This window comes from Carcharhinus amblyrhynchos, chromosome 25 (genome assembly GCF_965287045.1).
Source record: "Carcharhinus amblyrhynchos chromosome 25, sCarAmb.v2.hapA, whole genome shotgun sequence".
Classification (NCBI taxonomy): Eukaryota; Metazoa; Chordata; class Chondrichthyes; order Carcharhiniformes; family Carcharhinidae; genus Carcharhinus; species Carcharhinus amblyrhynchos.
In genome coordinates, this window is record NC_137348.1 from 22,112,548 (window position 1) to 22,136,532 (window position 23,985).

General features: G+C 39.8%; 1 protein-coding gene across 11 annotated transcripts in view; it reads left to right on the plus strand.

The window, feature by feature from the left end:
• dennd1a (DENN/MADD domain containing 1A) overlaps positions 1 to 23,985 on the plus strand; it is a 547,788-nt gene that overhangs the window by 235,658 nt on the left and 288,145 nt on the right. For all 11 annotated transcript variants that reach the window (XM_080211932.1, XM_080211937.1, XM_080211934.1 and 8 more), the window contains exons 6-8: positions 12,960 to 13,029; positions 13,637 to 13,717; positions 18,090 to 18,143. In XM_080211932.1, coding sequence (XP_080068058.1) covers positions 12,960 to 13,029; positions 13,637 to 13,717; positions 18,090 to 18,143 — 205 coding nt within the window. The remainder of the gene's footprint in view (positions 1 to 12,959; positions 13,030 to 13,636; positions 13,718 to 18,089; positions 18,144 to 23,985) is intronic.

The window sequence follows — 23,985 nt, forward strand, 5'->3', positions numbered from 1 at the left end:
CCATGTTCCGACGCTGAGATGATTGACCTGTAAAAGCCACAACCCTCTTCCTTTATGCTAGATTTGACTCCAACCAGTTGAGAGTCTTTCCTCTGATTCCCGTCGATAGTTTTGCGAAGGCTGTTTGATGCCAACTTAGTGCTGCCTCATTGTGGTCATTCTCACCTCGCCTCTTAAGTTCAGCTCTTTTGTTCATGTTTGGATCAAAGCTGTAATGAGATCAGGAGCTGATGGGTCCTGGTACTACTGAGCATCAGAGAGCAGACTTTTGCTGAATAATTTGACACGTCCACTATGACTCCGTCAGATGCACAATAGAAAGTGTTCTTTCTGGTTGTATCCCTGCTTGGTATGGCTCCTGTCTAAGACCACAAGAAACTACAAAGGGTTGTAAACGAAGCCCAGTCCATCACGCAAACCAGCCTCCCATCCATTGACTTTGTCTACACTTCCTGCTGCCTTGGAAAAGCAGCTAGTATAATCAAGGACCCCACGCACCCTGGACATACTCTTCTTCCTTCAGGAAAAAGATACGAAAGTCTGAGGTCACATACCAACTGATTTCAAAACAAACAAGTTTTTCCCTCTGCCATCAGATTTCTGAATGGACCTACCTCATATTGAGTTGATTTTTCTCTACACCCTGACTGTAACACTACATTCTGCACCCTCCTTTCCTTCACTATGAACAGTATGCTTTCTATAGTGTGCAAGAAACAATACATTTCACTGTATACTAATACTTGTGACAATGATGAATAAATCAAAAAATGCTGCTTGTTAGCACTGTTGAATGACACCTTCACTTTGCTAATGATCGAGGGTAGACTGTTGGGGTTCTAATTAGCCTAGTTGGATTCATCCTGCTTTCTGTGAACAAGACGCACCTGGGCAATTTTCCACATTGCTGAATAGAAAACGGTGTTGTAGATGTATTGGAACAACTTGGCTAGCTGCGTGGCCTGTTATCACAAAGGAGTGAATCAAATTGGCTGAAGATTGATATCTGTAATGCTGAGGAACTCAGGTGGAGACCAAAATAGATCATCCACTTGGCACTTCTGGCTGAAGACAGTTGCAAATGCTTCAGCTTTGTCATTGGAGCCCGCCCTCCTTCAGCTAGTTGCTTAATTGTCCAGCTGCATTCATGATTGGTTGTGGCAGGATTGTAGACCTTCGATCCAATCCATTGGATGTGGGAGAGCTTAGCTCTGAATTGCATGCCAAACAGTGCTGCTTCCACTGTTTGGCATGCAAGTAGTCCTGTGTTGCATCTGAGGTGTTGACACCTCATTTTCAGGCATGCCCTCCCGCATTCTTCATTGAAGCAGGGCTGATCCACTGTCTTTATGATAGTGGGGAATATGCCAGGCCATGAGATTATTGATTGTGATTGAATACAGTTCTATGGCTGCTGATGGTAAATATTGGCTAATGTATAGCGTTCTAAGTAGTGCAGTGACGTCTTTTGCATCCACCTGAGAGAGCAGATGTGTGTGATGGCATTGGGGGCGAAGCAAGAAGGAGATGGAAAACTACAAAGATATCTAGTTTTGACAGTGGAAGTGGTGGGGGAGGAAGAGATTTCATAAAAGGATTTCAGAGCAGTAACAAGGGAAATATTTGTGCTGTTCAAGATGTAGTTGAGCAATTATTTTAATTACTTACAGATTAACTTGGGTTATTGCCAGGAAAATACTTTTAAATAATCTGCCGCAAATAAACCTCAGACTAGCCTTCAGCACAGCTGTTGGCGCAGAGGTCACAGTGGGAGTGAGGCATTCATTTTACCCAGTAACTGCTGAGTATTTGTTTGAAATAAGATAGATTTCCCCAATACTCAGAAAAATTACAAAGTTGAGACCCGGGATGAGAGTATGATCCTATAAGTTAAGAGGCCTATATACCCTGGAATTTAGAAGAATAAGAATTAATCATCCAAGATTCTGAAGGAGCTTGACAGGATAGATGCACAAAATGTTTTTGGCTGCGGAATCTAGAATGTGGAGACACAGTCTGAGGATAAGTGGCTGATCATTTAAAACTGAGGTGAAGAGGAAATATCTTCACTCAAAAAGTTGTGAATGTTCGGAATTCCCTGCTTCAGGGGGATATGGATACTTAATTGTTGACTGTAATTAAACTGGGATAGATAAATGTTTGGCCTTTTAGAGAATCATAGGATATGGGAAGTGGATGGGAAAGTAGAGTTGAAGTCAGATGTGATTGCATTGCATTGAATGGCGGAATAGGTTCAATGGCTCACATGGATCTACTCTTGCTCCTATGTCTTGTTCTTGTGAGTAAATAATCGGTGGCGTAGAGGGTGACAGGTTGCATTCAGTTTCCAAGATGGGCATCACAATACAAAGATGTGTGAGGTGAATAAAAAATAGTGGAGATTATCTTGGCAGTCTCCAAAGTAAGTAAAATTATAGTTTTAAATATAACAGAAGAACATGATTGGTGTTATGTAAATAGCTTGAGGGAAGTGCAAGTGACAAGAAAGTGTTATAGAAGTGATTGTTACTTTTGAAGTGCAAATGTAGAATGCAAAATACCTATTTGACAGTGGTGAAATTTTGTGAAGAAACACAGAAGTACCACAGAAACCAGAATTCAGCAAGTTCAGTAGGGGAAAAAGACATGGATAAAAACTGAATCAAGGAAATTTTTGGATCGTAAGTCAAATTCCATTTTAATCATGTTTAAAATGTTGATACTTCACCTTTCTCAACCCTTTTTGATATTGAAGTAGGCTTCTAGTTGGCTATCTTTAACAGCTAACTGTTGACTTGGCAAGTGCCCATCTCTCTGGCATGGTTGAATGATAAAACTTTGAACCAAACGCTGGTGTACCGAGCAGCCCTCAACTGGTTCAGCAAAGCTGCACATGTTACTTTAAAACTTACCAAGTTTTAGATGAAGTTGTCTGGTGTAATGTCCATGACACTATAAAGCAGTGTACTTTCTGACATACCTCAAGCAATACCTTGGGAGATTCATCAGTTGTATCATTTATTAATCCATGTGATCAAATGTAACTTGCTTTTCGTAAAAAGGTGGCAAACCATTTAAAGAATCAAATATTTTTGAGTTTTCTTTGTCCAGGAAAGATCCTCTCAGCCTCCTCTGAGAAGTTTCTAACATGGTGAAAACACTGACAAATACACCACAGCAGCATGATTGTTTTTAATAATATTGTCTTTTAGTGCTCTCAATAAATTTTTACTTGAAGGTCCCCATTCTATCAGAAGACCATGTTTGATTTGATGCTTTTCTGGGTTATTGAAGCGTCAGCTGAAGAGATTTACTAATAACCTGCAATTCTGTGAGTGATTGCAATCAGGGCGTCTGCATGGTGAAGAATTTCCAGCATGTTTTAGTATGATACTTTCTGTGCTGGCTAAGTGCAATCTTTTCTCATGCTAGAAACAGGATTTGAATTTCTTTCTTTCTCCCAAATGATTTGCAAATGAGCTGGAGGGCAAATTTTAAAAGCTTTCTGAGGTAAAGTTTCCAATGTTTTGGAGCTCTGTGTGATGCTATTTGGATGAGTAAGTGTTGAAAGAACCCGTGGCCTTCCAAGCTGCTGGCTGGATCCAGTTAAGTGGTGGCAGATCCAGTTACGTGTCTCCCTTGATGTCCTGCAGAAAACCAACAGCAATAACTTCCTGGGCCATATTGCAATTGCTGAGTGTTAATTGTTGAAACCATGTTTTCTCAAAAGGTGACATGATCACAGAGCGTTACTTCCAGAGCGATGTTTTTGAGGTATCTGGATTTGAATTATGAGCCATTAAGCCAATCAGACTGCATCTTTTGTGTGCTGACTATCACCTGCCTCACCACACATTATTAGAAACTGGACATTGAAAAGATGTCACCTGCATATTATAAATCGTGATGACTTGATTATTCATCCCTTCAGCAAATTTAGCGAAATAAAAAAATCTTTGAACAGCAATTGTTTTGTTCAAAAATTTGAAAGCACATTGGTTTTCTAATTTGATCTTTTTCTGTTTTAAGAAATTGATAGCAACTTTAATGTCAAACATTGGTTCAAAAATGCTGCTCAGTTTACGATTCAAATCGTTTGAAAAATCTTTGCAGCTTATTCCTGGCCCAACCTGAATGATGTCATGAGAATTTTGAGAATTTGTTTCTGCCACAAGTCCTAAAATTAATGGTTTATGTTGCCAGGTTTTTATAGAAAAAAATAATTATTTCATGCTTTTGTAAGAAATGGCAAGGGGTGGGCCTTGCAAGCAGCAGGTGTTAGCACACATTTTCTATCAAGTAAAATGAAGCACAGTTGGAATGTGAAACTTTGCTTGAATAAAGCTGTTGAACTTCATTCTCCAACTGGTTTTCAAATAATTTAGAAAAAGAAAGGAGCTCCATTCCTGTTGTACTGTGAGGGAAGAGTGTTCAGTTGGAGCCTTGAGAGAATTATCCTGATGTATGCTGCCATATTTTGTATGTACTCAGATTGTAGCAAGCATTCAATGAATTATTGAGAATAGTCACTTTGAAGAAAAGTACAAACTGAGAGCATAGGTTTTTAAGTGTGTCTGAAGCCTTGGTGTGAAAACCTTTTAACAAAATTATCCACAGATACAAGATAATGTTCTGTGGGTAAATATTTAAAACGTGTCAGCTTCAGCAGATTAATCATTTTTAACTTTATTTTGGCAGTAGCAATTTCAGCTACAGTAGAAAGATTGAAGGTTCAATTTTTTAAGTGGCTGAGTTTCTTCTGGCTAGGCTCCCCTTGCTAACAAATTAATGTGTTAACCCCAATTAATAGATGTGCATATCTGTTAATTGACAATGACCAAGTAGAATCCCAGGCTAACCACAAAGAACTCCTGCCAACTATGGCAAGGTCTGTAAGACAGAACAAGCTACAAAATTAAGGCATGTAAAATCATCGGCTCCAATGGACCTGCCCTGATGAGCTCAAGGCATTCTATGCCTGTTTCGAGCAAGAGGTCAGCAAGAGCATTCCCTGCATTCCGGAACCTTCCGACAAACCCGTACCCATTGCAGACAGCAGAACAGCCTTCTCAAAAGTCAACCTGCAAAATGCAGCTGGCCCAGATGAGGCTTCCGAACGAGTACTCAGATCCTGCACAGACTAGCTGGCAGGGGGTATTCACAGACAACTTCAACCTCTCTTTACACCAGTCTGAGGTCCGTACCCCTTCAAGAAGGTGACCATCATCCCAGTACCAAAGAAAAGCCAGGCAGCATGCCTTAATGACTATCACCTGGTGGCACTGACATCCATCATTATGAAGTGCTTTGAAAGGTTAGTCATGGCACAAATTAGTTCCTGCCTCCCAGACTGCCCGCATCCATTATAGTTTGCCTATCACTGGAACAGGACAACAGCAGAAGCCATCTCCCTAACCCTACATTCAACCCTGGAACAGCTAGATAACGAAGTCAACCCCGTCAGACTCCTATTCATCGACTACAGCTCAGCCTTTAACACCATCTTCCTATGAATTTCATCTCTAAAATTCGGGGCCTGGGGCTTGGCTCATCCTTCTGCAACTGGATCCTAGACTTCCTAACCCTTAGACATATCAGTAAGGATAGGCAACAACACCTCCTCCACGATCATCCTCAACACCGGTGCTCCCCAAGGCTGTGTCCTCAGCACGTCACTATAATCCTTATAAACCTATGACTGGCCAAATTCAAGTTTACTGATGACACCGCTGTCGTGGGTCAGATCTCAAACAATGACGAGAAAAAGTACAGCAAAGAGTTAGAGAATCTGGTGAACTGGTGCAGTGACAATAATCACTCCCTCAATGTCAACAAAACAAAGGAGATAGTCATCAACTTCAGGAAGCATAGTGGAGGGCATGCCCCTGTCTGCATTAATGAGGACAAAATGGAACTGGTTGAGAGCAAGTTTTTAGGTGTCCAGATTAGCAACAACCTGTCCTGGCCCCTCCACGTGGATGCTGATAAGAAAGCTGACCAACGCCTCTACTTTCTCAGGAGACTACAACTCTCACCAACTTCGACAGAATTATCATGGAAAACATTCTTTCCAACGTATCACAACTTGGTATGGCTCCTGCTCTGTCAAAGACAGCAAGAAACTACAAAAGACCATGAATGAAGCCCAGTCTATTAGTCAAACCAGCCTCCCATCTATTAACCGTCTATACTTGCTGCCTTGGAAAAACAGCCAGCATAATCATGGAACCCACACACCCTGGGCATGCTTTCTTTTACCTTCTTCCATCGGGCAAAAGATACAAAAGTTTAAGGACACGTACCAGCTGGTTAATCTGTTTAGTCTACACATTTGGAACATTAGGGGCAATTTAGCATGGTCAAACCATCTAACCTACACATCTTTGTGCCACCTTGCTGCCCGTTTTGATGTTTCCACATTTTGCAGGATTGCAAATAAAAACATGGACGTAGGGACCCTCAAAAATTTTCCCAGAGTTTCTGTTTTCCTCCATGGGAGAATTAGAATCCCAGAAGTTAAATCAAAATTAAAGTAATTAAACTAAACACCCCCACACAGCCCGGACAGAAAAAGATACAAAAGTCTGAGATCATCAACCGACTCGAGAACAGCTTCTTCCTGTTGCCACCAGACTTTTGAATGGACCTACCTCGTATTAAGTTGCTCTTTCTCTACATCCTAGCTATAACTGTAAAGCTACATTCTGCACTCTCTCCTTTCCTTCTCTATGAATGGCATGTCTTTTCTGTATAGTGCGCAAGAAACAATATTTTTCACAGTATACTAATACATGTGACAGTAATGAATCAAATCAAAAAATATCAAATTTACTGGAAAATTGTGAATACCAGTCAATTTATACTGCAAGACTGAGTATTTGGACCCAAGAAATTTGCGCATGATGTGTTACAACAGGCTGTTGCACGTAAGAGACACGAGATATGTGTATTTCTCGTGGCATTGCTCACTGTTAGTCATTTTATAACAAAAGGAGTGTTTTATTAAATAACCTAACGTTTTCGATTAGTATCAAGCTACTGATTTATGCTTTCTGGAGATATTTTTGAGTGGTTTGGGTATAAAATTGATTGGTTCTATTTTCCTGCAAAAACTATAAATAAGTGGCCCTTATTCATGATAGTTATTTTTCATTTTACTTTGGCTACTTTTTTTCAAGCTTAGGAAAGTAATAGGTAATGTGAAGCAAATCAGATAAGTGGAAGGGTTAACACATTGCACAAAGCAAGGGACATTTTTACTAGATTGAAAAGCTTTCCAGACTTTAGATAACACTTGGAAGCTTCGTGACACAGTAGATACTGTTTCATTTGTTTAAACAATTGAAGTAGTTACTGATGAGATACAAAGTTCTTTCTGATTGTTTACGTGGACCTGTCATGCTAAGTGGTACTTGAAGATTACTTTTTTTTAAACTGAACTCTGTTTTAGACTGAGATCAATTTGTGAAGTATTATATACATTTGCCATATGGGGATAACAGCTGCCTGAATAATGTAACAAAGAAATGCATTTCATTAACATTACGAAAATAGTCCAAATCATGAGGTGAATAAGACTTTTCAATACAATTCCAGTATTCTGTTTTATAATTAGAATTATGTGTACGTTGTATGTTTGTGTATTAATGGGATTTTCCTATTGGAATTTGAAATTGGCCATTAGCTCTGCCAATATTTCAGATCCTATAACTGTTTTATCTAAGTTGTTGCATTTATCATCAAAGTTCAGATTCTTACAGAGAGAGTTTTCTGTCCAATGAAAAGTCAACGTTCAACTGGTAAATATCCCTTAAGCAGCTAGTGAGTTTGCATAATTGATGTTCAGGAACATAGATGTCCTAGATGTGAATTCAGTAAAGTATCAGCTTTCCTCAGTTGTTACCACACCACCTCGCCAAGGCAGAAGTTTGTGGTTCAAGCCTATCTATGGAGCATAAAATCAAAGCTGACACATGTGGTAGTGAGACCAAGCAGCCTAACACACTGGCATAAGGCTTTAGTGTCTATAGTGACATGGGTTTGAATCCCAGCACTGCCATTAGGGTGGCACAGTGGTTAGTGTTACTGTCTCACAGGGACCTATGTTTGATTCCTGGCTTGAGTCACAGTCTGTTCGGAGTCTGCACGTTCTCCCTGTTTCTGCATGGGTTTCCTCCAGGTGCTTCGGTTTCCTCCCACAGTCCGAAAGATGTGCTGGTTAGGTGGATTGGCTATGCTAAATTCTCCCTCAGCGCACCCGAGCAGGCGCCAGAGTTTGGTGACTGGGGGATTTTCACATAACTTTGTTGCATTAGGGTGCAACGGTGGCATAGTGGTTAGCACTGCTGCCTCACAGTGCCAGGGACCCGGATTCAATTTCCGGCCCAGGGTCACTGTGCGGAAACTGCACGTTCTCCCCGTGGCTGTGTGTGTTTTCCCTGGGGGCTCTGGTTTCCTCCCACAGTCCAAAAGACGTGCTGGTTAGGTGGATTGGCCATGCTAAATTTTCCCTCAGTGTACCTGAACAGGCGTTGGAATGTGGCGACTAGGAGATTTTCACAGTAACTTCATTGCAGTGTTAATATAAGCCTACTTGTGACATTAATAACTAAACTTAAAAAAAACTTAAACTGGTATTTAAGCTTGTATCAAGATCCTGTCTCCCCTTTACATGGATATAATAAAAACATAGGGAACTCACCTAGCTAATACCTGCCTTCAAATCAGCTTGGACACAAGCTCATTTATTCGTTTGCTATTCATGCAGTTGGACAACACCAGTAATTACACTTTAAAAGTAATCAGTTGTATATAAAGTGCAATGCCAAGTCCTAAAGATGTGACACCATTTCAAAGATATCATTTAAATGTAAGTTTCATGCTTTCTTAAACCCCTTTTTCAAACTTCAGATGAATTATCTTGGGCATTAGCTATTTAATATATCACAATGATTATTGAATAAGCTTTCATATCTTGGATTGGCACCTTTAATTCGCACTACCTATAACTCCATTCAGGCAGTTGTTGGGGCAAGCTTCTATTGGGAGTTCCATTGCATTATTGTGAAGTGGAATATACTGCTAAAATTATGTTCCCATTAGTTGTATCACAAGTGCTCTATTTCTAAATTTTCTCATGCAAAGCAGGCCCCTTGCATTGCTAGTTGCTGTGTTTTGATATTAGTCATTTAAATTGAAGACTTTCTTTGCATATAAAAAGGAAAAACTTAAAAAACTGGACATCTAAACTTAGGCATAGTGCTCCAATTGTGTAAAGGTCTGATGCTGAGTTAAATTACAAAGCAGCAGTAACCTGTAAGTTCTCATTATCAGTTGACAGGCCTGATGTGTATTTCCAGCATACTGCTTTTATTTTCGGAGGTATTTTGAGGGAACGTTGGTTCTGTTGTGTTTCTTTCTTAATTTGGTCAGTGGGATGACACCTGTACCTGTCTTGGAGGAAGAGCATTAAAGAAATACTGAGCATGTGAGATTATACTAAAGGAAAATTGCATCCAGACAGCATTACTCTCCAATTCATAGATGCACATGTAGACACCCAACCTTTGTCTCTACATTCATTGTGCCATCTATGTTTTTTTAAATTCTATTTTTGCCTCCAACATCTATTGGAAAAGTTGAAATAACCGTCAAAAATATTTATGGGTTTTTAAATGCTGTATGTGGCAACTTGTCTTTAATTGGCTGTATCCCTTTTAAGCTTCCTATTAGCACTTGTCATCACCTTTTAAGGGCTGCTGGCTTTTTATTTCCCACCTCACATGGCAATCTCCCAATGCCAAGACCTACATGAGCTGGGAAATTGCTGTCTTATTAAAATAAAACTGACATCTGACACTCCAGTGAGGTGGTACTTCATGTTCCACACGTTGGGGGTCATTACAGATGGGTTAAAACTGAAAGTTCCTGGACTGAGCACAGGAACAATTTGAAAATACTAAGTTTTTGATTGCCTACTCAAGTGCAAACAGCTGATCTTTGCAATAACATTGCCTTAAACCATTTAATAAATTAACAGCTTATTCTTCTTATGACAGTTTGGCAACGCTTTTCTTCATATTAAGTTTGTTCTTTTAAAGCTACATTTTACTTTATTTCCATGGGCTTTAATCTCTGGTTGTGTTGTATTTATTTTATCCAAAGAAGTTTGGACCTCTTCTGGCCCCAGATCCTCTTTCCTGCTCTCTTCACCTGTAAGATTGCAACAGAAGGAGATTGCCTGGTAAAGGTTGGGTCTTGATGATGTGATCAGGACTCAAAATGGATTGGTGAACAAAGGACATCTCCAGTTGTGGACCAGTGTTCTTGCTGTCAATTAAAATTAGGCTCAAATTGGGAACAGTAAGCTCATAGCAGTTTCTGAGTGAGTAATTAACCTGGGCCATTCTCACTTCTCACCTTCCCTTTCCCTGCAGGACAGGTACGGGGCAAAATCATTCTCCGTATGCTTGGGATTCAAATCAGTGATACAAGGAAGATATTTGACAAAGTGCTACACTGTCATAAATGTATTGGGTTTTAAAATGGCAGGTTTCTCATGTTGGATATATAAAACTTAATTCATAACACACACCACTATAATAAGTTGCCTTTTCTCCGTATGCTGAACGGAGATTAAAGCTATATGACTTAATGTTTTGCAGTTCAGAGAACTTGCTGTATTAAAAATCATGCTTCTCTTCATTTTGGTTTTGAAGATCATCTGTTAAGTTTTCACCTTTACATTGTGATGCACTTATTGTAATCAACTCAGGCTTGGTTGCCAAGGCTACACTTCATAAATTAACTTTCTGCAAATGCCAAGAGGATTGAGCTCTAAAAACAAAAGAATGGTTTACGTTAAATAGCGCATTCCAAGTCTATCAGCTGTCTCAAAGCATTATGCAGTTGAATATGGAGTCAGGAAATGCAGCAGCCAGATTGTGCACAGCAAGCTCCCACAAATAGCCTTGTGATAGTGACCAGATAATCTATTCTTTTATGTTAATTAATGGATAAATATTAGCCAGGCTGTCAAAGATAACTTCCCTGTTCTTTGAAGTAATGCAGTGGAATCTTTTACATCATGTGAGAGGGCAGGTGGGACCTCAATTTAACACCTGAGCCAAAAGACAGCATCCTCAGCAGTGCAGCACTGCTCAGCATTGTATCCTCAGTACATCACTGGAGTGTCAGCCTTGCCTTTTGTGCTCAAGTTTTGGAATGGGATGAGCCTACAACTTTATGGCTCAGAGATGAGAGTGCCATCAACTGAACCACCGCTGATGCACTGATTTTTTTTATTATACAAGCCATGTTCTGGTTAAGCAAAGAAGTGAAGTACCTGTAGTATTTCCAATTCCAACAGAGCAAGTTTTGAAACTAGCCAATCACATAATTGATTTTTCTTTACTAAGACAACTTTGCTTAAAGTAATCATGAGGTGGAGATGCCGGCGTTGGACTGGTGTGGGCGCTGCAAGAAGTCTCACAGCACCAGGTTACAGTCCAACAGGTTTATTTGGAATCACAGGTTTTCGGAGCACTGCTCCAAACATGCTGTGTTTTTGAACTAAGCACCACTCATCCAATGAAGAAGCAGATGATTCCAAACAAACTTGTTGGAATTTAAGCTGGTGTTTTAAGACTCCTTAAAATAATCATAGCACTGTTTTGCCAATACTTCAGCAACAAAAGTGTTCAGTCTGCCTTGTAATTTTAGTGGATACTTTAGCTTCTGGTACTGTGTGCATTTCCCACACAATTCAGTTCCTGATCTTAGTGCTGTGCTCGGAATGCAGAGGGTAAGTCACCCTGGAAAGCTGTGATGTGCCTCGTCAAGCACAGCTAAGAACAACATTGCCAAAGAGTTGGGAGCAAGTTGATTGCTGGATTTTTAAGAAATAACAAATTTATGCAAAATACTGAACATAATTTTAATCATAACTTTTTTAAAACTGTAGAATTTTACGTGAGACTTTAGGTCTGGATTTTACGTTCCTCTACCAGTGGGTTTGAAGGCAGGAGGAGACTCAAAATCAATTGAATGGCCTATTTGCTGAGTACCTCTCATCTTCAACCTGTTCAAAACTTTATAAAGAGTGATGGAGGTGTCAGCTGGAATACCCACCATTGGGCTTTTTGAGGCTACACCCTATTCCTACTGCTATTTTGCCCATAGCAGAGGGAGGCTCATGCCAAATGGATAGCCTGGTAACATTGGGGTGAGGGGGTGTGGGGAATGACTTCATTTGTTGGCTCGCAGGGCACATCAGGGTCAGTCCCCTCTCCCAACTTCACACCATCCTTTACCCTCTGTCCTCCAACTGCCACCCCACTTTCTGACCTCTCAAACTTGGGCCCCACCCCTCCTAACCCCCTCATGACAGCCTGTCAGCCTGGCCCCAGTGATACCCCAGACTCACCTCAAGTCCGGATTCCTCTTCCCTTGGTCTGTCTGTAGCCCCAGCAGTGGCCACCACTCTCAGCTGGCACTGCTGGAATCACAGAGTTGTCTGTCATCCGGCTGACCAGCAACTAACTCTCTAAGGCAGATTGTCATCCCGTGAAAGGGGCAGATATCTAAGCTCAAATCAATTAATGCTGCTCCCAAGGACAGCTTTCAGCATAGTGGGCGGGCTCGCCACTGTCTTTTTAGCCAGGCAGCCAGGTAAAATCCAGCCCCATAGTGTTCCAGGTATTCAATCTAATGAATTGACTTGGACCTTGACCAAAATGTGTAACAGAATTGAACTTCACTCCAGGTGGAACTTCTGTCATGGTTGCATAACTTTAAAAATGTGTAGTTTTTATGGTAACTCATTGTAGCATTTTTATTTTTTAATACCCCAATGTAATGTTAACTAAAATTGCCAAGACCACCTTGCCCCTTGATTTTTTTTCAACTCTATTAAGCTTGTCCCAGGAGTAAAATTGACTCTTCAATATTTGTTTTCACAGCTATTTACCTTGGTTTGAAGTTTTCTACAGGCTTCTCAACATTTTAGCAGAATACACTGCCAAAGGACAGGTACATTCTTTAACATTTTGAATTAAGGTTTACTAATAAGATATTTCTATCTTTCATTCAAATTCATAAACCCTGCTGAAATTTTTATCTGAAAGAAAAGTATTTCAAATGTATTATTTTTGGCTGTATTTTAAAAATGTACATGTAAACTTTTCCTTTGGATTTTTTTAAAGTCAAACTTCAAAATCGATTCTTTGTTCTTTTGAACAGCATAAACTAATTTCAAAATTTCAGTGCAGTAATTTTACAATTGATTTGGAGCTTGGAAAAGTTTTCTCATTGTGTTGGGTTATGATTTTAATAAGCAGGTTTCTGTAAATTAACTACAAAGAGGACTAATCTGTCTTTTCTCCCAAACCCCTGTGAACGCTGTTTTTAGTATTCTACCACAACAGCACATTTCTTTAAAATGCAAAATTGTACAACTTTCTTCTGACACTTTCTTAATAACTGGTAGCTAAGCTATTTAACTTGATGATATTGAGTAGGTTTTGGCCCTAAAATCTAATCTTCTAGAACTGTCACTTATCAAGCTGAGTATAGATGTGAGCATGTTTTAAAAACAAGTAGTCTGAAGATATGTTTTTGTATCTGTGGAATGTTTCAGGGCTGTCAGTGGAAGGAATTGCTGGAAACACTATATAACCTTCCACTTCCAGAACCAGGCTCAACTGTTCACTTAAGTGTGGTAAGTTGAATGCACTGCTGCACATTAAATTCTGCACATATACAAATATTATCACCGATGCAGTGAGCAAATTCTAACTCTCTTGTTTTTGGAGTTTAATTAGCTGCATCTATCTAAAGGATACATTCACACACCATCTTCAGCATCCCGTTTGTATTTCATCCCGACACATCGGATGGTAAACAGAAACAATATTGGATTTTAACTAGTGTGCAAACTCCCAACACTCAAGGATTTGTTTTCTAGTTTATGGGTGCAATGTGAATGCTGGCCTTTGCAAATTGGAATCCGAGGAGTATAGCAGAGTAGGACATGTATGGGGAAAAAGTGGAAGTGTTCGAAAATTAGACTGTACTGTCTTCTCTTTCTTCATCTCTCCCTGTCTGTGATTTCAGTAAAAGGAAACCTTTCATTTTTCTGTTGTTTGAAGCATATAAAATTGATTATTCCTCTTGAAGATAATTGGAAAAAATCTTGTTAGTTACTTTTACCATGCACCAAACTAGCCTGTGTACATTCAGTCTGACCCCATGAACCATTCGCACCAACTTTCTTGTTGGAGTGTGACTGAAGTGGAAGTTTATGAAGTTAAAATTGACTTTAAAGAGTAGCATTTCATGCGTAGTTAAGAAATTCCGTTCTGTTGGAATGTTACAGTTTTTCAAATGGCTTTATTCTGTGAGGATTGGTTATGAACACAGTCTTTATGCATTACAAATTACAATCTTATTTGCTTCATGTGCTTCTTGTTGCTGTCAAATCTCTTGTCAAGTTTGTATCATTGTACTTTAATATGGCAGTAGTCGTAGTATTCCCATTGCTGAATCAAAAGGTTGTGTGTACAAGCCCCACTCCCAAGGTTTGAGCACAAGAACCAAATTTATTGTCCAGAATGGTGCAGGAGAGATGCTGCACTGTCAGAGGTGAGAGCTTTTGGATGCTGTGTTAAACTGAAGCCCTGTCGGCCCCCTCAGCTGGATGTAACATATCCCACAGCACTGTTTTGAAGCAGAGCCAGGGGATTTATTCCCATACATTTATCCCTTAATCAACATCACACAAGCAAATGATGAAGTCATTATCACATTGCTGATTTTAGGATTTTGCTGTGCATGAATTGGCTGCTATGTTTCCTACATTACAAAGTACTTGATTGGCTGTAAAATGTTTTGACACTGAGGTTTTGAAGGGTGCAGCATAAAAGTGAGTCTTCCTATGTACCTTATCCCCATGACACTATTCCAAAGAAGAGTTGGGGAATTTTCACCAGTGCACTGGCCAATATTTATTCCTTGATCAATGTTACAAAAGAACTGATTATATGACCAATGTCACATTGCTGTTTTTAGGAACCTGCAGTGTGTATTTTGCCTGCTATATTTGTTACATAAGAGTGATTACACTTTTAAAGTACTTAATTAGCTGTAAAGCATTTTTGGTTGTTGTATGGTTATGAAAGGTGCTGTATAAGTACACATTTTTTTATTTTTAATCCCTTAACTCCACATAGCAACGTCCTGGAAGATTTGGCAGTAGATTTTTTAACAAAATATGTATGGATGTTTTATTCGCCATATAGACCATGTCATTGGCAGATTTGACCTGCCATTCATCTATGTTAACTACTTAACATCAAAGGTGTTAATTTGTATGACTTTGTTCTGACTTCAATCCCACTGCTGAATTCGACTATCTCTGTTGGTTTTCCAATTAGTTCCTCTCATGCAGGCAACCTGTGACCGCCTTATTGTATTCCTCCCAATCCCAACCTTCCTATGTGGTCTTTTCTAACCTCCCTAATCATTCTTCCCCAAATCTAGGTTTTGATCCTTCCCAGATTGAAGCACATCCAAACATATCAACTTACATATGACTAACCTGAATCATTGGGTTTGAAATGTAATTTTTGTCTGACCTGAGGGAGTCTTCATCTCCCTTGTTCAGTCTGTTTCTGTCCCCCCCTCCGCAGCTCCGTAGTGCACTACCCGAATCCTAAGTTGCCCTCAGCATTATAGATGGCTTCTTCTAGATCTTGCAATCATGTATTATTCATTTAAATTGGAGTAGGGAGATATTTGGCAGGAGAGGCTTAGGAATGACACATTGGGTACATTGTACTTCCACATGGAGAGGAGACAATGGATCCAATTGTGAAATCATTGAATTCTCTGTGGCACAATGGTTAGCACTGCCGCCTCACACTGTCAGGGAACTGGGTTCAGTTCCCAACTCGGGTCACTGTCTGTACAAAGTCTCCTCTTGTCTCCATGAGTCTCCTCCGGGTGCTCTTGTTTCCTCCCACAGTCTGAAAGATGTGCTGGTTAGGTGCATTGGCCTGGTTAAATTCTCCCTCACTGTACCCGAGCATTCACCAGAGTATGGCGACTCAAGAATTTTCACAGTGACTTCACTGCAGTGTTAATGTAAGCCTACCTGTGGCTCTAATAAATTAAGTAAACCTCGAGTCTGGATCCCAGTCTCTGAGCTGCTTTGTAATTTAACAAGGTTTTTTTTGCTTTCTGTGTAATTAATATGATGATACAAGTTGCATGATTTGGGCAGTAGATATGCAGTTGTTGCTCATCTGTAATTGAAAATGATTTTTCATGCAAGTAAAAATCATTACTTGCTCATTTTCATTTAATTACATTATACACATAGTGACTGTAATGATGAGAAATGAGAGTAGAGTTTTCAACTGATTTTGACATTTGCAACAGGATCTCACATTCTGTTCCACAGATTTTGTCCATCTGATGCTTTCAGACAATTAAGTCACCTGTGTCACATCCTCTCTACATGCCGGTGACGAGTATCTAAACAACTTAATTGTCTCTCAAATTCTTCCTTAGCAATAAACACAAACAGCTGATGTTTAGCAGCTCTTCCCTAATGTTAATCGACAGGTAGCAGTTGTTTGTCCTTGCCAGGTCATTGGCTGGCTGTGGAGAAGACCCAGCTCTACCAAGCAGAGCCTTTGTAGGAACAGCATGCCTGTCTGACCTAAAGGGCAGGCTGTCTCGGAGGCACTGTAGTCTGATGGGATAGTTCAGCTCATTCCAGGCATTTTGTACTATGGTTCAAAAGAATGCTTCTAGTCTGCCCTCTGCTTAAGCATTTCATGGGCAATGGAGCAGGAAAGGATATCAAAGAACAGCTTATGGATGGCTTTGTTTCCTTTAGCTGTTCAGTTGCTGTGGGAGCATTTGAACTGAGTAGTTCAGCTGATGCGGCTAGACAGTTGAAATGGAAAGAGATGAAAAAATGTTTTAAAATTTTTGAAATATTGTAGTTGTCTGCCAGAGACTGGGATCAAATCCAAATCAGGAGGAGATCCTGAGAGAAGGCATTTTGAACAGCTGCTGAGAATGCTAAAATGAGAACGAAGCTTCTCAATTCAGTTCCCAGTGGCATAAAAAGTACCATCACGATTTTAAATTCATGGATGAGGAAGTCGGTGCTCTATTAGAAACGAGTCACAGAAAACAAGTAAAAGACCCAACTCCACATGGAAACAATTCCCATCACAATTTGTCAGAGCAGCAAAGTTCTTCTCAATAAAATGATGGGGTTATAATACTTTTCAGCTGAAGTTTGAAATCTTCATTTTCATTAACTTTTTTCTCTTCATTCTTACTTGCTTCTTCCTCCTCTTTATTCTTATTTGCTTCCCCTACCCTTGAATTTTGAAGGTGTTGATTCAGGTTTGGATGTGGTTCCCTATGTTCCAGCTGGTCTTTGAATTCCTTACTGAACTGTCCCGTTTTCCCTGTGAGATGCTGAAAAATGAATGTGAATGGTCCACTTGATTGTGCTGGTATCACAGCTGAGCCTGACCCTGTTCTCAGCCGACCTTCAGAGATGTGTGTTTCCTGCATGTTTCCTGTAGGATTAAGAGCACTCGTATGCTTTGCTATCCAGCTTGGCGATACTAAAACTACTAAAACAGCCCTGCCATCAACCTCTGATAAAGGACTGTGTGTGAAATTTTCCTAGTATTATTTTTCCAATTGAACAGGTTTTCAAAAAGCTATAGGATTGAAAAATATGCAAGTGAAAACACTTTTTATGTTAGTACAATTTTAATGAAATAACAAATTGATCAGAATTGAGGACGTGTGGCAGATGCATTGTGCCATGCTACATTTAAAAATAGGTCTTTAAAAATACTGTTAGTATAATTTTGATTATATCTTTAGTGCCATAAATGGGTATAAATACAAACATTGAATTTGCAAATTTAAATTGGTTGGTAAGTAGCTAAAGTTTTATTTCTGTATTAGACCAATAAGCAGTCATGTCCTCAGTTTTGCATATTTTCTGATGACAGTATTTTTCGAAAGCAGTTCTGAATATCTCCTTTTCTTGGCAGCATTCATACTTTACTACACCCGATACCAGGGAACTTCCTAGTATTCCTGAAAATGTAAGTACTCTGATGAAAGACTTTTCTGTAAACTGGTTTTAATTTTACAATTGTATGGTGTGTGAATTTTGAGACTCTGCACAGATTTATTCTTGGTGCTATGTTTCTTAGGATATTGCAACTTGATGGTTGCATTGTATCTTCAGTCTATCAGTCAGGTCCCCTTGTTTATAAAAATAGGTGAATATCCTTTACTCCTTGACTGTTGAATTTTATTATCTTTATAACTTTGGAACATTTAAGCATGTGTTGTATATCCATTCTAATTATACCATTAAGATAATGTTTGCTAAGTATTGCAATGTGTCATGCATTAAAACTGAAAAATGTATTTTTACAGATCATTTTAGAAATATGGCATATTGTCATATTTTTATGCTTAAGTTTTTCTTCAGTACTTATGGGCTTAAGAATATAGGAATACTTGAAGAATAAGAAAAAAACAAAGAAAATGTGAATTAGAGTACAAGTGAAAGGAAAAATAAAATGATCTGTCACTAGAGTTGTTAATAAAAGATTACAATTTGATGAACACTGTAGTACAGTTAAGAAATACATCTATGATTTAATTATGTCGAGATGATTCTATTCTCCTGCATAATTAACCTTGCTCATGCAATGTTACGTTGCACATTATATATTCCAAAAAAAGGAACTTAAACAGAATAGGTACTTATAAACTATATTAATTAATTCTCAATCTTTAAGGAGAAATCTTCATTACTGACATGATCAAGAGTCCAGGAAACTTGGTGAACACAGAAAACAATCTGCCAGTAACTTAAAACGCATATACACATGCATGTTGCTGTCAAGATTGTATCATATACTTTGCACACTTTGAAGTACTGAAATGTGGATCTGTGATGCAATAATATCTGCATATATCAAAAGAACTAACAGATACGAAACATAAAAATTAAACATTTAGCAAATTAAACATTCAGCAATTGTGGAGTGATTTGACAGGCTGCCTATGAAGGTCACATATAATGAAAGTGATAGAAAAGCAAGGCATAGCGTGCGATATTGCAACTTGTGAAGGGTCAAACTTTGGAGGCTGACAAGAGCATTTCAGCCATTGAAGCTAGGGGTGACAAAAGCATTTCACTGGTATTGAGAGTGAGGCAAAGGTTCAAGTGGAGGTAGGCAGTATTGGTCATGAACGAATCTCAATTCAGGCTCATTCAAAACACAGATGATTGGAGAAGGCTCAGAGGGTTGTGCAAAATTCTTGGAAGAAGGTATACAAAGTATCTTTGGTCTTGTTGATATTTGGTTTAATAAAGTTACTGCTCATCAGGATTTGAGGTTGGTTAAATAGTCACCCAATGCAGTGCTGGTCCAGCAATTGAGAGTATTGACAGAGGTAGAACTAGGGCCTGATTTTTTTTAGACTGGCGGGGATTGGCCTAGGTGTAAGCGATGTACATTTAATGTACTGATGATTGATATTACTGAGAGGAGGCATGTAAATAAAGAAGGAGCTCAAAATGGCAGACTGGAGTACACTTGTGGTGACCATGCACAGGCTACATGAGATGCCATTAGTAGTTCTCCACTTCAGTTGAAGCAAGTAGGAGTAGAACCAAGCTATGGCAGTGACAGAGGGAGAGGTAGTGAAGGAGGATGGTATGATGACTGTGTTGAGGATTGTAAGAGAGGTCAAAGAGGATAAGGAAGAAAAAGCTTCGCAATTGTGCTTACATTGATAAATTTAGTCAAAGCAGATAGTGTTCGAGAGAGGAATCAGAGGTATTTTTATTTTAGGGCTTAAGGGGTGATGATGACTGCTGCAGTATAATGGGAAAAAACATTGTTCAGATTTTCCTTGTTCAGGCTTTCCTCAAATAATACCAGAATGCACTGGGCCAAGGAAGAGTCATTCTATGATGTTGAGGCAAGAGTGCGAAAGGAGAATCTCAAGGGGGAGATGGGCTTGATAAGGACTGAGTGAGGAGGGGAAACAAAATTGAAAATTGAATTGGGAGAGTTTGTGGCGAGGCAGGGTGAAAATCCAAGTATGAGGACGAAGGAGAGTTTTTTATCTTTCAAATTTAAAAATATTATGGAAGATTGGAAATGATGGGAGAATCAGCCTTGTAAGTTTTGTTTTTGAACCTGTGTGTAGCTAACCCTTGACTCGTGGAATTCTCCAGCTGCCTCTTATGCAGATCAGCTTCTTCCTTAGTCTGCCAGTGTAACTTGTTTCCACAAAGATGTCATTTTGCAGAGTCAATTTCAGATGAATGAGTGCCTCCAAAAGTTTGGTTAAAGCTGACATGACATGAAGCCATTTGGGAATTTTATAAATAATACTGATGCCAAGAGTTGAAACAGTACTGCCCGGAATGGATGTTCCTGTGCTAATAAAAATTGTTACAGCTTTTACATGTTTTTATGCTGCTGTTTTCTAGTTACAAATTCCCAGGTCAGGGATCCATAACATATTCCTTATGATACATATAAAGCACATGTCTTTACTAACTAGCTTAATCTACCAAAAATGCTATTCAAATTCCCACTTTCATTAATATATCTTGGAAAAAAGCTGCCTCAGTATATACTATGGTATTATGATTACAGTAAGTCTGGCAATTAACAGTCAATGAGAAGTCACAAAGCAGCTTTGGTGCTGATTAAGAATATCATAGATTCTGCCAGTAATCCCTACCAGAAACATAACTAGGAATAAAAGAAGCAGCTTCAAAAACTATACACCATATGTTAAACTTAAAAAAAGGAATGACTTCAGAGTTATAAAACCTAAATGTTGGGTTCAGATAACTGTTAGAAACTATATAAAGTTCACTCTTAGAGCATATGATTTAATGTAAGTGTCTCCACTAAGCCGTGGGTGTCCATTATTCTATCTGTTGGTTTCACAGTAATCCAATGTTATGTATCAGCCACTAAAACAAAAATGCAGAGATAGGCCAATACAATGCTGCTGCAGCCTGTGTTCAGAATTGTCCCCAAACATTTGTTCAAGAAGCACACAGTCAGGTTGCACATTTTCACCAAGGATTTCAGTAGTCACTTTAAAATAAAATTATCCCTCTTACATGACAGCTGTCCTCGCCAATAAGTATTGCCTGGAGAAACAAGAGACAGGAAGAAAGAAAAGGCATTCTCTTGCACTCAAAAGCCTACAGCCATCCACATTAACCACAGCTTCAACTAACATTGCTACATCACAAGACAAATGAGCATTACGATGAGTTATTTGCACTTCAGATAGCTTGTGAAAGTCCAATTCAAGATTTCAAAATATACCCAACTCATTTGGACAGGGTACAGCATCTATTATTAAAAAGCTCAAGAATTAAAATACCTGTGTTTATTTCTGTTCAACCCACAATTGAATTCCCAGACTTGTTTACTATTAGGCCCACAAACTTGGCTTTTTAAGTTTAAATGCCCTGAGCCTTAGCAATGATAGATACACTTGCAGTTGGCATATTTTGCCTAGTGAAACAGCCTCTATTTAAAACAAGGGGGGCAAATAAAACAAGTGACTTAGTATATGTCCCGCTACAAATTCCAATACTACTCACACAAACTTTCTTAGTTTGGTTTATGGACATATGGAGGATATATTCCATGACACTATTCCTGATTTATAGTAGTTAGCTTTGGATGAAGAAAAGATTTACTAGGATGCTACCGGGACTTGATGGTTTGAGTTATAGAGAGAGGCTGGATGGACTGGGACTATTTTTCCTGGAGCATAGGAGGCTTAGGGTGATCTTATAGAGGTCTATAAAATAATGAGGGGCATCAATCAGCTAGATAGTCAACATCTTTTCCCAAAGGTGGGAAGTCTTAAACTAGAGGGCATAGGTTTAAGCTGAGAGGGGAGAGATACAGAAGGGTCCAGAGGGACAATTTTTTCACACAGGGTGGTGAGTGTCTGGAACAAGCTGCTGGAGGTAGTAGTAGAGGCAGGCACAATTTTGTCTTTTAACGAGCATTTAGACAGCTACATGGGTAAGATGGGTTTAGAGGGATATGGGTCAAACATGGGCAGTTGGAACTAGCTTAATGGTTTTAAAAAAAAAAGGTGGCATGGACAAGTTGGGTTGAAAGGCCTGTTTCCATGTTGTAAACCGCTATGACTCTATGATTGCAAACAGCACATCAGTGTTTTGTGCCAATAGTGCCAATGACCCTGTGAAAGGGACAGAAATCTGCGTAGAGAGTGAGTAGAAAACATTAGCTAGATGTAGAATCAAACTGCATTCCATATGAATTGAGAAGTGAAAAACAAGTCAATTACATGGACAGACATTTGGGGTTTTTTTCCAGTTTCAGACAAACATATAGAAAAGGTATCTTACATATCATAAGCTAATTACTCTGAAAATGTCCCTACCTTCGAAGGTCTATGCACATGAATCTCCACAGATCCCTCTATCCTTACGCACTGTTTCAAACTGTGCTATTTATTATAAACTGCCTCTCCCTACACTTTCTGTCAAAATGCATCACCCAACACTTCTCTGTATTAAAGAAAGATTTGCATTTATATAGCATCTTTCATGACCACCAACTATCTCAAAGTACTCTAAATGTGTATAGTTACTGTTTTACTGTTAAGGATATTGACACTGTCCTTTGTCACAATGACAAAGTGCACAGAAGGGTGTGTTGCCTGCCTGGTGCTCGGGTCCAGGATGTCACATCTGGGCTGCAGAGGAACCTGGAGTGGGAGGGTGAGAATCCGGTCGTTGTAGTACATGTGGGTGCCAACGACGTAGGCAAAATGCAAACTGAGGATCTGGGGAGGGAGTTTGAAAAGCTGGGAATGGAATTAAAAAGTAGAACCGACAAGGTGGTTATCTCCGGACTACTGCCTGAACCGAGTGCAGACGGGCATAGGGTTAATAAGATTAAGGAAGTGAATGGGTGGCTCAGGGATTGATGTGGGAGGAATGGGTTTGAATTTATGGGGTATTGGCATCAGTATTGGGGTAGGTGGGACCTGTTCAGGTGGGATGGGGTTGGTCTGAACCGTGCTGGGACCAGAGTCCTGGCTAATCGTGTAAATAGGACTGTAGTTAGGGCTTTAAACTAATTGGGGGGGGGGGGGGGGGGGGGGGGTGCGAGGGCAGGTGACGTTACGGGGTCTAAAGTAAAGGAGAGGGTGCAGGTAAGGGGGGAGGCCAAGGATGTCCCAATAATAAAAGGAGTAGGGGGTGTGAGTATGGTTGGTGGCGTTCTGGCAAATAGGGTACAGGTGAAGGCTGGGATGAAGGCACTTTATCTGAATGCACGAAGCATTCGGAATAAAGTGGATGAGCTGGTGGTGCAGGTCAGCACAAATGGATATGATCTGGTGGCCATTACAGAGACGTGGCTGCAAGGTGACAGGGACTGGGAGCTGAATGTCCAGGGGTATCAAGTGTTTAGGAAGGATAGGCAAGAGGAAAAAGGGGGGGGCGTAGCTTTGCTGATTAAGGATAGCATCAGGGTGGTAGTAAGGGATGATATAGGATCCAAAAAGCAGAATGTGGAATCATTGTGGGTGGAGATTAGGAACAGCAAAGGGAGGAAGACGCTGGTGGGTGTTGTTTATAGGCCCCCGAATAATGATTTGGAGGTGGGGCAGGCTGTTAATGCGCAAATAAATGCGGTGTGCAGGAATGGAACGGTGGTAATTATGGGGGATTTCAATCTACCTACTGATTGGCCGACCCATGTTGGACGCGGTGGGCTTGAGGAGGAGTTCTTGGAATGCTGCCGGGATAGTTTCCTCGAACAGTGTGTGTTGGAGCCGACGAGGGAGCGAGCTATCTTGGATCTGGTGTTATGTAATGAGGCGGGTAGAATTAGGGACCTT